General features: G+C 34.9%; 1 protein-coding gene across 1 annotated transcript in view; it reads right to left on the bottom strand.

Annotated features, from left to right (window-relative positions):
- The window catches only part of LOC105365049 (Krueppel-like factor 5), a 79,467-nt gene extending 62,033 nt beyond the window's left edge, over nt 1–17,434 (bottom strand). The window contains exon 1 of the mRNA XM_011503122.1: nt 17,253–17,434. Within this exon, the coding sequence (XP_011501424.1) occupies nt 17,253–17,351 (99 nt within the window). The 5' untranslated portion in view covers nt 17,352–17,434. The remainder of the gene's footprint in view (nt 1–17,252) is intronic.
- Nucleotides 17,435–18,778: the final 1,344 nt, after the last annotated feature.

The raw sequence follows: 18,778 nt of genomic DNA, 5'->3' as shown, positions 1-18,778 counted from the left end.
TTGTTTGCCACCATTACACATATCATTGCGCGTGTAGCATCCGAGATTCGTATGGATTAGTGCAACCTCTCTCTAGCCTCCTTTTTTCATTATATTCTAAGAATTCTCTAATTTTTTTTTTTTCCTTTTTTTTCCTTTTCGCCACCACCACGAAACTAGATAACCCGTGTACGATTAGGTCATCCTAACGGTACATCGCAATGAACATCCTTTACCGTGGCACGCGTGCGTAATCGCGCGCGAAAACGCCTTTGAGTATATTTCAATTTTTTTCTTTTTCTCCTTCTTCGTTTTCTTCTTCTTATTCTCCTCTAGTGGATAAAAGTTCGCCGCGGTACGATGCATCGCGCACGATCAAAAAGACCTTCACCGATAAATCATCCCGCGATGCGGTGCCGTGGATTGAACCGCATCTAATGCGTCCTACAGCGGTTATATATACAATTTTATAGTATATATAAATATATATGTATATCTATATATACACACACACACGTGCGCGCACACACAAACACAAACACAAACACACACACACACACACATATATATATATATATATATATATATATATATATATGTAGTATGTACATGTATAATGTATAAAAACATATGTACACTACGGTTGCATTATTCATGCGACGCCGTTTTTGCCGCTTCAACAGCTTAAAATTTGCACCTCTTATTAAAATTAATAAGCTGGATGCGCCTGCGCGCATCAATAGTCATTAAAAAATATTAATGAGCAGTCCCGAGGAGGCGGCTCAAAAATTGCAGGTATATACATAAGCCCTTATCGAGAGGCATCCTTCGTAAATTCTTAACGCACATGAATGAATTAATTCCAGTTATTATTTTAATAGAGTTGCTTTTATTTTAATTTCAATTACTTTATCATTAAAAATGATTTGCCTAGCGTTTAGTCAGTTGATAAATTATTTGTCAAACAACGCGTATTATAATTCATGCTAATAACGTTTTCTTATTTTCTTTTTTTTTTCGTAAAGATTTTTTTTTTTTTTTTTTTTTTTGTATTAAAGATACAGCAATTATATATCGCAAAATTATAGAAAATCAACGGACCCTACATTATGTATGTCGCGTGCGACCTTCTTGGCTGCGCCGCACCACCGATTCTGTCTTACCAAATTATAAATAATAGTAGTCTAATCAAGAGATAATTATCCATAGAAATATCAAACAAGGCCTATTAAGCCTCTTAGTGCAGGCATTTAGTTTCGCTCATTTCCATCTCAATTTTATACTGCCATTGACATGCACACTCGCTCACCAGCCTATACACACAGGTGCGCGTACACAAATTCGCCAAATAATGCTTCCTGTTTTCTTTTTGTTTGTTTAAATAAAGGCGGGTGTGGCGAGTGGAAACAAAAGACTCGCTGCACATGAACCATTAATACCGCATGTCAATGAAGAAGATTTCAAAGGAACTTAAAATCTTTTGCGACGCTTTATAATGATAGATGTAGAAAATCGTATCGGGCAATCTTTTGTTTCAATTTGCATTCGAACGAACGTCGTTGCTAAAAAATTTATTCACTAAATAATAACAGCGCCTAATTTAAAAAAAAAAAAAAATTATAACATCACTACGCTTCATGAACCTTCGAGTTTCTCCTCCCTGTAACTTGCATTAAAAAAAAAAAAATAATAAATAAAATAAACAAAAAAAAAAAAAAAATAAATAAACATAAACACATCGTAAATTATTGTGTTTGTACGTAATTTATACATTATTATCGGTAAAATGCATATTAAAACTGCTCTTGTGCATATTTCGAATAGGCAAATTAATTTTTAAAGTCCGAGCAAATATAGTGCTTAATAAGCGAAAATATCTAGTGCTTAATAACGAATGGCCCCTTCTATTCACCATTTCCTCGCAATCCCTTAACGACGCAATTAGTATCTTGTTGGTAATGTGTAAGCTGCGAGCTCGGAAACAAGAGAAAATCATCGTTCGTACGTCGATCGATAATAATATTCTCCTCGATCACGAGAGACGGCATCGGAACTACAAACCAACCCCTCGAACTCGATATGGCTCGACGAGCAATTCTACTTTGCCTCGCTTTCAAGTGATCCAGAGTCCTTGGCTAACCAATCGTTGGTACATAAGCGCCTGTCACCGTGCCAACGAAAAACTCGCAAATTCTTCATTCACTCGCGGCCTCCTTAGCCGATGCACGTTCGGTTGGGCGGAGGCTGGGACCTCGTGCACACAGAACAGACCGGCTCGGTCTATCTCGCTCGCCGCATCCCGCTCTATCCTGCTCGGGCTTTGCGAAGAGGTACCGTTAAGTAAGGCGCACGGCGCGGCAGAATGCCCGCGCACGCTTAGGTCGGCCTTTAAGGTACGTACCTTCCGTGGCCGAACCGAGAAGCGCGCCCAAGATCGTTCGTTGCACACGCGACCCGCGGCGCAGCACTGCGCTCTTACATCCCACGGGCGTGTAATGCATGTGGCTGATTAAAGTTGGCCGGGAAACGCGGACGTATCGAAAACGCCGGGCTACATCGAATAACTGGAAAGACGTGTGCGAACGGAGTCTCGTGCCCCACCAGTTCTGCTGGCTCTACCTCCCAGTGCAACAGCAAACGGCAACGACCACATCGACAACGACAACGACATTAACAACCACATTAACAGCACAACAACGACGTCGAAAAATCACTTGGTGTCTGCCCTCGGTGCAGTTACTTAAGTCGTATTAATCATCTCTTTTATCTCTTAGCGCATTATCTTCGATGATTCGTCAATTTTTGCGACTGTGTACGGGAGCGATAACGACGCGGTGTACTGCTAGACGACAGTGAGTTTAGCACAGAGACAATTTCATAATAGTCCGTAATGTCTAGTTAAAAGTATTTAGGGACAACGATACTTTGGCGCTCGATTAAGTGCTGAGAATTATGCCTATGCATTGCGATATCAAGCACTCGATAGATTTCCGAAAACGGAAGTTTTAACGCATCGCGTTACATTGGCGATTCGATAAATCATCGCCCACCCATACGGACCTCGTATCTCATAATAATTCTGCCAAGCTTTAAATATTATAGTGAGTCGATCGATCTTTCCCGGGATGAGAATAAATAAATAAAAGCAAGAGAGAAAAGAACGAATAAGAAAACACAAAGAAAATAAAGCACGAAATAATGACACGTGCGCGTACATGAATTCTCGGGGTATGTATGCATATAGAAGCGATGGCACGTCGTATACATACGGCGCGAGTCTCGGCGATTCTTCTTCGGTCTCTCTCGGGCGTGAGCTGCATGTAAATTGTCGATCTCTGCCATTTTCCCCCGTGTACTCGCACGAATAAAGAATTTGGCACTGTTTTTGTCCACGGATTTTTAAGCCCCTTTCTCATTTTATTTTTCTTTCTTCTTCTTTTCTTTTCGCTCTCTCTCTCTCTCTCTCTCTCTCTCTCTCTCTCTCTCTCCCGTTTCTTTGTTTTTCCTTTTTCTCTTTTTTTTTTTTTACCATTTTCTACGAACTCGTTGAATAGAGCTGAATGTTTACGCGAGTCAACGTCCATCCGGCTAACATACGACATTTGTAGAAAGATCGCGATTATTACAAAATGTACTACAAAGAAACAGTACTTGCAATATCTTTGCGTACGATAGTTTTCGTAGTGTTAAGCTCAATAACATTGTTTTGCGAATTAGCACTCAATCAATCGTTATTTTAATAATCCAATCCTTTAACTTGAACTACATTAAAGAAAAAAATAACGATAAAAAAGACCATCGTATAATATGCGGTCAAACGTTTCAACGTTTTAACGTCCGAATAGATTCGGGGATATTTAGCAATGTCCTGCTCATAATAAATAATTAATATTGAAGAGACATGTGATAAGATTTGTCAATAGAATTTTTCGCGATAAAATATGAAACTACTGACATAACTAGCCAATTGTCAATTTAACTCGTATATTAGACTCCTAATGATGATTGCTATTAAACAAAGGCGTTGGCTCTGCAAGGAAACGTTATTGAATTAAAAAAAAAAACAGCCCCGTGGCGGGGAATAATTCACAAAGTATTTCCTTTTTCTTTTTCATCAACATACTGGAATTAAACTTATAGTCGAATGAAATGATTAATTAATTTGAATAGCGCTTTAACGGTAAAATTATTAATTGGCATAAAATACCAATCGATTCAATAACCAACCGTTTTTAGAGCATATCTACCTCGTAGTTGAGGTAAGTATTTTTGCCGATAGACGTTAAGTATAAGTTTAGAAATGGACAATTAGATAACATAAGAATTGAAAGTGGCATGAATCGATAATTATAATTTCGCTTTGCTCGTTGACTTTGTTGCTCCGTGACACCGTGGCTTCGTGCTCCTCGAAGCCCACGTACGACAAACGGCATACCGGACAGTACACGTGTAGTACAGAGTTAGTGCGGCTCATCGCGCATGAATATCACGAGCCCTCTTCACAGTTATTACGCGCTGCTAAAACACCAGTGCGTCCGATCGGTAAAGGCATTGGTGCTCTTTGGGAGTCCGGTCTCGGTGGCCGCGCGTCCGCAGTCCCGGAGCAATGCCAATGCGTTTTCAAGCAATGTACACGAGAGAGTCTCCTCTCCTCTCTATGTATGTATGTATGTATGTATGTATGTATGTATGTATGTATGTATGTATGTATGTATGTATGTATGTATGTATGTATGTATGTATGTATGTATGTATGTATGTATGTATGTATGTATGTATGTATGTATGTATGTATGTATGTATGTATGTATGTATGTATGTATGTATGTATGTATGTATGTATGTATGTATGTATGTATGTATGTATGTATGTATGTATGTATGTATGTATGTATGTATGTATGTATGTATGTATGTATGTATGTATGTATGTATGTATGTATGTATGTATGTATGTATGTATGTATGTATGTATGTATGTATGTATGTATGTATGTATGTATGTATGTATGTATGTATGTATGTATGTATGTATGTATGTATGTATGTATGTATGTATGATATGTATGTATGTATGTACGTATGTATGCACGTATGTATGTACGTATGTATGTACGTATGTATGTACGTATGTATGTACGTATGTATGTATGTATGCATGTATGTACATCACACGCTCGCTCTCTGTACGCCTCGGAGAATTTTCGTGTTTATGAAAGCACAAGATCGGTTATCGTGCTTAAGTAAAAATATCTACTCGGCCCTACTACCGTTTCTGATTTATGATGTCATGTGCGCTGTTCTCCTGCTTTTATTCTGCATTCTTCTATATCTTTAAATTAAAGATAAGCGGATTATAGAGATTTTTAAATTCCACGGCAGAGAGCGGTTGCAATTTTAAAAGCGCTTGTTTTAGAATGCATGCGAAGCGAAGAAGACAACAAATAAAATATCGGCACAACTTGCTACTTACCTTTTGCCGATTATATGAATGCCTTGGCGGCATCACGTTAATAAATAATTCCATATTTCAGATTATTTAAGTTTATGTAAAAAAAAAAAAATAAATAAATAAATAAATAAAACAATAACAAAAAAAAATGAAAAAAAAAGTAACAAAACACAATGTATGAAATAGCTTTCTACCCAACGACTTTTTCCAAAATATTAAGATCTTCGCCATAATAATAATATAATTATATTTTTAAAGAAATATAATGCATCGATAAACTTAGTATTATTTTCACAATTTAGCTTTTTTAATTATATAATAAAGAGTATTGCCAAGCAATTATGCATACCTCAAAAATATTCGATGTAGAAAGCATATTATGAATATGTTCGTTATAAATCTGTAAATTTGAATCTAAGTTATAAATTTATATAAGTAATAAATATCTATGTATCTATAAAAATAGAAAAATATCTACAGAAAATATTTAATATTAAAAAACGGCTTCACATTAATTTATTTTCAAAGTTTTATAGTTTTATATTACTAAGTTTTATACTACATTTGTTTGAAACATCAGAATTATTTAAAAAGCTGTTTAAAAAATTAGCATGAAAATTTAAACTACTTTTAGTTGTATTTAAATTTTTAAGACTTAATACATTAATACATGGCTTCCATAAAATGTATTCATATATATTAAATAGGTGTATGTTTATATTTTTGGCTCCTCGTATCTTTATATTGGGTCTCCTCCAATGCCTACAGATGTATAATATCGCGTATGAGAAGGAGTAACTTATCCAATTGATTAAAAATATAGTATAGATAGGTAGTCAGATAGATTGATAGATAGATAGATATCGATAGGTTGTAGCAAGAGGTGAGAGAAGAAGAAAGGAGAAAGAGAGGAATAGAGAAACGACAAAGCAATCGCGCACGTCAATTGGACCGCTGCGAACAATTTCCTGTCCCGTCGACTGCTGCACACTCATTAACTGCAACGCACGCGTACACACAAGCAACGCATTGTGCGCCTTATACTATTCAAAAATTAACCATTAAAAAAATAAATACTATTAAAGCTAACTATTATGAAATAATAAAATAGAGAAATTAATTTATAGCATTAAGAAAAAGTTGGTTCAAATTGTCAAATTAATACTTAAGATTGCGTGTAGAGAAAGAAGAATTATTATACACAAACGCATGCGCGCGCGCTTATACAAATACACACACACACACATACACACAGACAGACAGACAGACAGACAGACACACACGCACGCACACGCACGTGTGTGTATTTAATATCTGTACATGTATACAAAGTGCGCGTCATTTTAGTTCATCGGTGAAGAGATTGACGGATGACGTTTCTGACCCTTTGTTGTACGAGCTTGTGCACTCGTGTATGGAGTTTCGTTTGAATATTTATGTGTGGAGGTCGTGGATAAATTATTTTTTACATCGCTCACATCGCATATACATGTGTAATTCAAAAACATAGTTACTTCAGTCGTTTGTGATGTACCGATCAATGCACAATAATTCGCAATGCAAACTATTCTGCTCCGCTATTTATTCGCCATTTGTTACGTGCATTTCATCCGAAATGCTTCACGGTAAATTAAGGTGCAATAGGACCTTCATCACGGAGAATATAAAGTTATCGTCATAAAAGCCAAAGGATTCATAATAGTTACAAGTAGTATCTTAAATTAAAAAAGAGTACGTCTTGTTTTAGAAGAGCCGTAAACGTTACTCTCACGTAAAAATCTCTCTCATCGTTAAAAGACGAATCGCTTATTGTGAAATAAAAATAAAATTTTATTATCAATGTCTACATCAAAATTAAAACAATTGAATAATGATATGTACACCAGTTTATACCTTTTTTAATTAACGTTATTATTCTTGTACTCAATAGGCTCGTAATGTCTCTCTCTCTCTCTCTCTCTCTCTCTCTCTCTCTCTCTTTCTTCATTTTAAAAATATTTCAGATAGAAAAAAAAAGTATGCATATAACTAAAGGCGGAAAGCGTTAATATCCAAGAATATGTGTATATAAAATGAATAAATTTTCTAAGCACATGTAATGCTCAATATTATGTAAAATAAAGCGTCTATAACTTTGTAGCTATATTTATATTTAAATGATACTAATGTTTTGTTGAAATGAAAATAACAGCATAGATGTTTTCATTCCTTACAACCTCGTTAAAGTGAATTATTTAGTAATAATAGCCTAATGTAAAAGGCTGTGTAAACTGTAGCTGCGTACGGCATAAATTACATGAAAATATAAGCGCAAATAATTCGCGATATGTACGAGTCTCTCACAAGTCGAATTGGCAAGAAATATTTACGCATTTCCGATTCCGATGAAAAACTTCGTATAAGGCAATATTGAGAATTTCCTGAATGGCCTCTCTCGTATTGTACCACCTTAGCGCAAAGAGAGCGACTCGAGGGTCAGGGCTCGAAATTGATAAACTTTAGTATTATTTGTAGAGTCGATTATGTGTTTGTGCATCTTCATGAGGTCAGAGGTAGCAGCGTATCGTCTTACGAGAACGCTTTCTCGCTTTTCCCTGCGCGCCAACGTGGGAAATAACTGGACGCGTGCACGCGTGCACGTAATCGGTGGGGGCGCGGGCCTTTCACGCTCCGCGACGCGCGTCATATCTCCTTCCTGCTGCTCCCCCCACCCTCGTCCCAGCAACTAAATCTCATAATAAAACCGATGCGCGATCGCCCAATTCACACCGGATATAATGCCTCTCGGTGTAATGACGTGCCCCGTTCCCTTCATCGCTCTCTCTCTCTCTCTCTCTCTCATTATCTCCGTGTAAACAGGTCGTCACGCTTGAGAACATTGTGCTTGTGCGACGCCTGGAATGTTCCCAATGGGCAACTAATACATTCTTCGCTAGCGAATCCTAGCGAATCCTAGCGAATCGCAATTTCGCGCTGAGCTTACGCTTCCTCTTCACATGTTTGATAATGTCGTTCTCCAAGAAGCGATGAAAGTTGGCACTGAATTGTCTACTACGATCACCGCTAACTGTCTCAATTAGCGCAAGATGATCATAGAGGTGGTTAGAAATACCTCCAAAATGAATAATTTGAGGCTTATGTTTTGTCCTTATTAACGATTTCAATACTATATATATATATATATATATATATATATAACTAATAAATAAATAAATAATTAAGGACTATAAAGGTATTGATTTAAAGAGAAGATAATAAAGTGCAGGGGTTGGCTGACAAGCCGATGAGCGAATCATTTAGTGTTCAGATGTTGTCATAATTGATCACCGAAATTTATCATAATTTAGGAATTTTGTGTAAGAATTTAGATCTATAGCCAAGGTATCCATCGCACCTATTAAGCGTCGTTTTTTTTTCGAATGATTTGGCGTAAAATACCAAAGCATGAAGAACAATAATTTTGGCTCTCCCCCATCTCGACACTTAATGACCGTATACTCACTCTCTCAGGACTATTTAGCGTGTGCGCGCGCATGAGGAAAAGGAAGTGGCTGATGGGCACATGGAGCAGTTTTGTAACTAATTTCGCGAGTAAATTGTCCGTAACATTGGCTTACGGACCTCCTCCTCCTCCTCCTCCTCCTCCTCCTCCTCAACCTCTTTCTACTCACACCCTCCTCTCCTACTCTATGGCTATCTATCTTTGTCTATTTCAAATACCCGATTGGCGACGATGAGGACGCGTATGTATGGGCAAGAATATGGATGTCTTCTCCTCCCGCGAGTCCGATTATGTGCCAACAACACGTAGGTGCAACAACGAAGTCTTCTATGCGTCTCTACGTACGTGTGCAGCCGCTGAGTGTCACGATAGGCATTATTTATTTATTCCCACCCGATTGCGCGCGGCTATTTTCTCCTTTGCTCGATCGAGGAGACGACACTTGCGTGTACGATCACGTGCAACTTGACATCGCAGACTTTTTTCCTACTTCATCCTCAGCACCGAAGCGACTACTTATTTCTAAATTGGGAGAATACAGTTGACCAATAAATGCCCGTAACATCGTCAGTTCTAGAATAAATCTGTTTAATTTTTCATCGAAATTAACTATTCTTAAACGAATAGTTAAAATATTGATGTGTCACCTTTCTAATTTTACATCTAATGATTTTCATAACTAATTAATCAAATTTATCGCAAAGTTTAGTTTTAATCTTTCTAATCGGATGTAATTCATTTCAATTTTTATTTATTTAAACATACATTATAAATTATTCTCCATCTATTTCAACTACATTTTCATTCATACTAATTAGTACATGTAATACTTCAAAATAATTACTTAAGCATTAATTAATTATGCTTAGATATTTCATCTAAATAATTTAATGAATCAATTTTCGTAAAATTCCAATTGAAATATCAATATATAATTATAAAATTAACTTATGTATACGATATATATTCATAAATAAAGTATTTAACACGATTTTATTGAATCAACGAATTCATGTTATTTAAATTATTTATTAAGCTTGACAGATTGACCGATTTTTATTTAAATTTGAACATAAAGCTTAGTTCAGGATTAGATGAAAAGGTAAAAGCTTATTTGCTGAAAATCAAATTCATACAAATAATAAATAATTTCATAGATATTTATTAAAAATATAATATTAGCTTTATAATATAGAATTTTATATAAGCATGTGAGTATATATATTTATATTTTTACATAAGTAGCGCCTTAAGTTTAAATATAATAAAGTGTATGGAGAAACATCGTTGAGACGTAATGTTCAAATTTATTTTAAATATCTATTCTTTATAAATGGTTATGTTCTGAAGAGTAAGAAAGATAATACGATGCAATTTATAAAATTGTAGCTATATTAAAATGAAAAAAATATAAAAAATAAAAAAAAAATGCAAAATAGCATATAGAATCCTAACCTAAGCCTAGAAGAAGCGTAATTCAATTCATAGTCGTCCAGAAGTGAGCAAATAATTGGCGGATGAGATCATATAATCCAGTACGTACAGCCGATCGCCAAGACAAACAGTAAAGTGTATTTTCATATCGGCAGCATAGATACAAAACATATAGGTGTAGGGACACTTTACTGCCTGTGGCCGTTCATCTCATCATTTAATCCGCCTCTATAGAAAGAAGTGGGGAATCACGTGGATGCACGTACGCACGCACGCGCGCGCGCGCACACACACACACACACACGTGAAATGCACTTAAGTTCAAAAGTATCAACGAGCTTAGTACCGCCTCGACGAGTTGCGTGTGCTCTTTGAGTAACTCAACACACCCACGCGCCGTCTGCTCTGTTCGTTGATCATGAGTCATGAGTCATGTCCAAATGGGTATCATTGACGTCTCGGACACGATTTTTGCAGATATTTTTACGGATATAATGGGAATTTCATCTTTTGTTTTGCAATAGCTGTTTACAAACATTGCTTGGGCCACGAGATACTTACGCGCTGACAAAAGCATAAACCAGCATCGATTAGGAGGGCGCGGAGTTTCTGGTAAATGAAGATTCGGTACCGCTTACACACCAATGAAATTTAATGTCATGAAATGACTCGCGACAGATCCACTTAATATAATTAATATAATATTATGGCACTTACGTTGCTCGTAAAGTGTTTATATTCCTTTTTTTATGGATTGATACTAATATACATAGTTTAATATCAGATATGATTAAATACAAGATTCAAGTCTTATAAATTAATCGAATATAGAAATTTCAAAATTTACTAGATCATTATAGAGCTATAAAATATCGTAGTTGTATTTGAACGCAACGTTGGCACGATTTTGCAGAATTTTTCAGTACAATTCTTACATAGTTTTGATTTTCTAATTAAAAGGAATTATTTGTAAATATATCGATAATTGTAGAAAATATATTAACAATAATGTAAAATGCTTATTGTTATTTAATTTCTTTTTTCTTTTTTATTTAACAAAATTATCTTACATAAATTGTATATTACATCGTCAGATTATTTAAATGATATAACAATTTAAAAGGACTTTTATATTCATCGCGGTACAGTTTATATTATAAAAAATATAATTTGGAATAAAAAGTGAACTTTAATATTAATCATATTTGCGATACTTTTAATATACTTTTGTAATTTATTATTTATTTATCTGAATAAGAAATTAAAATCATTGAAGGTTATATTTATCAGAGTTCGATAAATTGAAATTGAAATAGAGGTCTACATCCATCGAGCAGTATAATAAAAAAGAATAGATAATGAAATTTTTTTAATGCAGAAAACGGAATTACTTAAGCCACTTAATTAGCATACCAATAATACACGATCGTTACAATAATAAGGTTATTTATGTAACAATGATAAAGCTTTAAAAGATCAATTGAAATAGTTAAACTCTAAACGGACGAATATATACCGCAGCCTAGCAAGGTATACACAGGCTCTCGAAGCCTCGCTTATCGTTCATTGAACTCACCAGGGATTTCACTTCGGTATCCATAATCAGACCTTACAAAGCTACAGGATGAACTTTTCTATCGTAATACGCGCACCAAAGGCCAAGATATTGTTGCTGCAAATGCAAATGATAGTCAATTGAGATTAAAGAGTGGACACTATCTTTAATTAAAAGAGAGCATTATAAACATGTAATATCTAATCTCTAATCTTCCACATTCGTATATAGAGAAACATTTTTCTTCCAATAGTTATATTGCAATGTAATGAAATAATTGGAGAGAAATATATATATATATATATATTTAAAAGAAAAAAAAATTAATGATATATGCATATAATAATGTCATTAATTGTATATATATATTGTAATTGTACATATTAATTGTACATATATATATTCATGCATAAATGTACAAACACTAGTTGTACAATATTTAGCGATCGATATCTAATTGTAGGTTTAATTTAAATTACATTTATACACCCAAAATAGAATAAATAACTTTTGCTTCATATATATATATATATATATATATATATATATATATATATATATATATATATATATAATACTGCATATCTTAATTTAGTCGAATGAAATTAATAATGAATTAGATGACATAAAGGCATAAACAAAATGACATAACTAATAAATGCAGAATCATGAAAGCTTTAAGGAAAATATATATATGTACGAGGATACTTAAGCATATCAAAATTAAATTATAAAGCAATAGATCGAAAAAACGATTCATCCTTGTAATGGGAGCAGCTTGGATAATTTATTCAGCATAGAGCTCTTTCAGTCTTCCCGCTCACTCATTTGACCATAATTAACCTTCTGCAACAAGAATAATCGCTATTGGTAGATCTTAAACAGTCGGGGCAAAGAACATAGCAGCAGAGCACACATTGATAGTTAACTTTAGACATTGTTGACCAACTCTGGGGACGCGACGCCCTCGATAAAGTGCTGCTCGGTAAACGGCGGGGAGTCAAAAAGAGAGACGGACAGGGAGTAAAAATGAGCTGAACCGTGGAAACGATTCGTCGTCCGGTGGTCAACGATTGCTGTATTATTGCCCTCACTTATTCCGGATACCGATAATCGCAAGTTTCCGGTTGCTTATATTGCATTACGCGTGTCACTATGTTTTACAAATACGTATTTCTCTCGCCCGCCTGAGTTTAGCTGAAAGAGCATTTATGTTTACGTACATACGCACATGTACACGTGCGCGCACACACGCATATACACACCTCCCTAAATTTCCCTTTTACCCTTTAGCTCTACATACATATATCTTAGCAGACCAATAGTCAATTAATGACGTTCGGAAATAAGTTTTATACAGGTAATAAGTGTGACCATTTTTTAATATTTTACATAATTAATGTAAGAAAATGAAAGAAAGTATGACGCTACGATTTGATATTTTTCCAGGATACATCAATTTATTCTTTTGTTTATTTGTATTAGATTTTCCGCAATCGCTTTTAATATTTATCACACTTAACTTGCACTCTACTCTGTTAACTATCATATACATTGGAGAATTATTTTTAATCAGTAAAGAAATTTTTTTTTTTTTTTTTTTTTTTTTTTTTTTTTTTAATAAATACTCAGCAAAAATACTCACATAATCGGTGTACTCTGCTTAAATTATTTTATTCTAAGCAATGTTAATAACTTAAATAGATCTAAGATCTCTAACTTAAGTAGATCTCTTCTACAACACATTAAAGTCCATTGGAATTAAACAGCATATTCTTTAAAATTTTTAATATTATCATAATTATTATCTGATTCAATTAAATATATGAGAATTGAAAGAAAGACAAAATTGTCGTAGCAATAAATTCTGTATAAACGATTAGATGAATTTTGTAATGATAAAATATAATCGGTTTCCATAAAATAAAATCACTTATTTTTTACGTTACTTGCAGTTATCGTATAAAAATTTATAATATAAAATATGTAAGCAGTTTTTATTATTTATACTGCAATTTATCGCTAAAGCCATATAGAATCTAATTCATTCATGGTATTTTTCGGGATTTTCCAATCAGAGCTTTGTAAAAATTATTTAATATTTAAACTGATAATCAAAAAAATGAATTACGATAGTGTAACTATTTTATTCTGTAAATTTTTAAATAATCACAGTTTATTTAATGAAATACATGACAACCAATAATACTTTATTTATTTATTAATACTAATATCCATTTATTTAATATAAACTAAATTTAACTTATTGAATTAATTTTGAACAATGCTTATTTAATGTTGTTCAATTAATTTTTTTATTTACAAATGTAGAAATGCATCTCTAATATATATAGTTATTTAAAAAAAAATTAATTTCAAATATTTCTTTAATATAAATGTAAACTATTAAATGTAGTTTATAACATTAATTGTATTTTTTTATATTCTATAGCTATCATAAAAACTTTAAATGTGTAAATTTAGAAATATTTAACAGGCATAAAAAATTTTATATAAATTTAAGTTATATTTTAATAGAAAAAATTTTGAAAACCACTTTGTCATCGATTTAATAATGTAATAATATATTTCTTGAAAAAGAAAACAAAATCATTTATTCAGCATTTATTTGGCATAATAAAAGAGAAAAAGCTCTTAAATCTTTTATAAAGATATATGAAGTTATTTAATATCTATAGAAAAATGTGTAAAAATACAATAGTTGTTTTATAAAATTTTCAATCATTATTAATATAGTAAATAAATATCTGGTATTAACAAAACACTTTAACCACTTTGATCATATTATAAACTTTTTAACATAAATTATTTGAAGCGATATTAACTTTAGACGATAAGATTAATGTATTTTTAAATACTCATCTGTTATATTCGATTTCAAAGGTAATATTCCTTGATTATCATTCCTAATTATAACAGTTTACTTTTTATAATGATAATACATAAAATATAAAATTAGAGTAGAAGAATTAATTAGAATTAATCTTAAATGAACATGAATTTGAATGTGTAAATAAAATTTGAAAGTTGCTGAGGTAATCATTGTTAAAATCTTGTGACGAATGTACATGAATATTGAAATTGAAAATGGAACATCCAATATTTATAAAAATAAATAATACCTAAACATGTTAATTACTTTTAAATGTAGAAAATAATTTTTGTAATTCAAAATATTTAATTAGTTTCAATGATCAAATTTATGATTTTATAATTTACATAAAATCTGTAATTAAATCATTTATAATTTTTAAAGCGCATTTTTAAAATTTTTTAAAAAATTTTTAAATTAAAAAAATATACTCCTTAATAATTGAAATTTCAGATATTACTTCCATCATAATATATGAATTATTATATAATTAATAAGAATATTATTTCCTAAAAATAATCCTAAAACTAATAAATGCATATAATGAAAGTACACAATGAAAACTTTTCTTTACAAAGAAAATTTGTATCATGAAAAAAATATAGATTTTATTAGTTTCTAAATAAGAATTATAATTAAAACACTTGAGTGTCGTGTAATCCTCAGTTTAAGTTTGAAAATCTAGCGTATCTTTAATTCATATATTACAATGCATTATCCGTAATTGTTACATAACTTTTACATCGAAAAAAAAAAAAAAAAAAAAAAAAAAAAAAATGCTATTCCATTTGAAAAAACGCAAAATAGCATAAATTCTTGAACTCTGTATTGAATCGCTTTGGGAGCAAAAAAATATCGAATGAGCGAATATAAGAGGACAAGTATGAAGTGAAGACGAAGGGAAAAAGGACATGTCGCTTACAGAGCTATTGTATTCAGAGAAAAACAGTGCACTTTGGAGCTAAATATTCCAGGGATGTTAATTCTTTCTAATTAGATGATTTCACCACAGCATTCGCTCGCTCTAACAAAGGTTGTCGGCAAATTGCACGCTCTCGCTATTGACATCAGACGAGTCCTCGCTATTTATAGGGATATGTCGCATGCAAGCATTGCGCATTTATGCATATGCGATGTTCGAACTGAGGCCATAAACTATATGTGATCGAGAAAATTAACGCTTATAAAAAATGATCCATTGCTGTCTCATCTATTGCTATAATAATGTCATCTCATCGCATTACTGCAAATATCTTATTGTAGGGATTGCATGCTAACTAAATCATACCGCGACAATGTGTTGCATTATTCACTAAATACTGTGCTCGAGCCCAGCAGTACAAGCAATCACACGCTAATAAAATACATTAAATGATTTATTAATTTAAGTAATAGGTAATCTACGTTCATTTACACCGTATAATAAATATCTAAGTATTAAATTTGAAATATACAAATCCCGAATTAAAAAAATTTACACATATTATCTATATTAACGTCTTCTTTTGCTACACATTATGTCACATTATATTACGATTTGAAAATTTAGTTTCATTGTATCGAAGTAGTTAAAAAGTATATAATAATGTGTGTGCTTTGTGTGTGCGTGTGCGTGCGCGTTTGAGTCGAAATGAAATAAACTAGTGTAAAGCTTAACAATAGCTATGCTAATTATAGAGTAATGAAAATAGAATACAAAATATAAAGATGCAAAAAGTTGAGTTTTTAAATGCGGAAATTATAGTCTTATCAACTTATAACAACTAATCGATTTAAGGCATTATTCACAATTTTCTGCGTATTTTGTTGAATTAAAGTTATTAGATTGAGATATAGTATTTATTAAATCTATAGCTTATATTATTAAAGATAAAGAAAAAAAAAATTGGATTAAAATGTATGCATATGAATGTAGCAAACAAACAAAAAAAAAAAAAAAAAAAATCAAGGATAGACAAAAAAGTGATTCTTATTCCTAATAACTAATAATAATTATTGCTATAACATTTTTACTTTAGCACAATAAGGAAGTGCAATTACAGCATGAGCTTATATCCTGAGTCGATAAATTACGTAGGCGTAGAATTAGTCTACCTTGTAACTTTCAAAGAGGTCTTTAATTTTCGATATAATGAAACATATGCAAGCTCATGGTTAATCGTGATCTGAGAGCTTTGAGAGCTCAAAGAATAATATCGCCTCTCCTTGTTGCGTAGACCTATAAATTAATATCACTAAATTAAGAGCATTTCGTTGCTGGTCAATGTCAACTGGTCAAAGTTTGGGCCAAAAAGATTAGCTGGAGTTCCGATACTTTAAGCCTGAAAGTTTCGGAGCTTGCCCTAACTTACCCTAACCTGCCCATTTCTCTCTCGCCCCTGGACGGGGTCGCACGACCTTGGCCTCTTAAAACAAGCGCTCAATTAAAGAAGGTCACCTGCATCTGGAGCCAGGAGTAATCGACGTAGGCCGGCGCGGCGTGTCCTGGCTGTGCCTGCCCTGACTGCCAGGGCTGGGCCTCCTGAGCTCCCAGCATTCCTGACAACCCCTGAGCGTCGACATTGCCGACGGGCGTCACGCGCTCCGGTACTATTTGGTCTGCGTAGTGTCCGTAACTGGCGACGAGCGCTTGCTGTTGCAAAACCAGCACCGCCGGCGTCGTCGACGGCTGCTGCTGCTGCTGCTGCTGCTGCTGCTGCTGCTGCTGTTGTTGTTGCTGATGTTGCTGTTGCTGTTGCTGTTGCTGTTGCTGATGCTGATGCTGATGCTGCTGCTGCTGCTGCTGCTGTTGCTGCTGCTGTTGCTGCTGCTGCTGTTGTAGCGGTAGCTGTTCCTGCTGTTGGTGTTGATGGTGTTGCTGGTGAGCCTGATGCTGCGCTTGATGCTGTTGCAGCTGATGAGCCTGATGCTGCTGGACGGTCTGGCCGAGTCCGCCGCCTGACAGGCAGCACACGCTCGCCTCCATACGGCTCCAGCGGCTAGCGGCCGGCGGCGACTCGCCCTCGCTGTCCTCGTCACGATAGAACAGCTGCTCGTCCTCGCACGAGAGTCCGAGCCCAGGGCTCCCCCTGGCGCTGTCGCCGCCGCTAGCTCTCCTGGCTTGGAGGACGGCCGGCCAGCGAGGCATCCAAACGGCCTCCACGGCGGCCGGCGCTCCCCCTCGGACTCCTAGTGCCTGGCTCGGTGACGGTGGCCCCGGCCGGCATCCGCCCGCGCCCGGGCCCCTTCCATTCCTCGTGACACCGTAGGGGATGACGAGGAGTCTCTTGAACGAGCTAGGGGCACACGCGATCTCGGTCCTGAGACGCGCGCTCGGAGCACAGCGAAGAGTCACGCACGCGCACGCGCGACGAGCGTCAGGGCAACGGTTCCGCGCTAACTGGCCGACATCGAAGCGAGTGGACTCAGGGGGCCCCCGCGATCACGCCCCGCCGGCAGCGCGCGCCGCCTCCCACCCGAACCGCCGCGAGATCCACTCTTTACCTCTTCCACCCTCTCGCTCACCCCACCCCCTATCTATCTATCTATCTATCTATCTATCTATCTATCTATCTATCTATCTATCTATCTATCTATCTATCTATCTATCTATCTATCTATCTATCTATCTATCTATCTATCTATCTATCTATCTATCTATCTATCTATCTATCTATCTATCTATCTATCTATCTATCTATCTATCTATCTATCTATCTATCTATCTATCTATCTATCTATCTATCTATCTATCTATCTATCTATCTATCTGTCTATGTATCTATCTATCTCTCTATATATCTTTCTATCTATCTATCTATCTGCAGTTTTACCTCTCTCTAGCTCAACCAGTGTCGCCCCCCCCTGACCATCCTGCTCCGCTGCGAGCGCGCGTACACGAGCCTTGGTGCGTGGGCGCCAGCATTTCCGCTTCCAAGACGCGGAGGGACGCGCTCGCGACGGGGGGGGGGGGGACGGGGGGGC

Source organism: Ceratosolen solmsi, unplaced genomic scaffold (assembly GCF_000503995.2).
Source record: "Ceratosolen solmsi marchali unplaced genomic scaffold, CerSol_1.0 scaffold45, whole genome shotgun sequence".
Lineage (NCBI taxonomy): Eukaryota > Metazoa > Arthropoda > Insecta > Hymenoptera > Agaonidae > Ceratosolen > Ceratosolen solmsi.
This window is presented reverse-complemented; position numbering and strand designations above follow the sequence as displayed.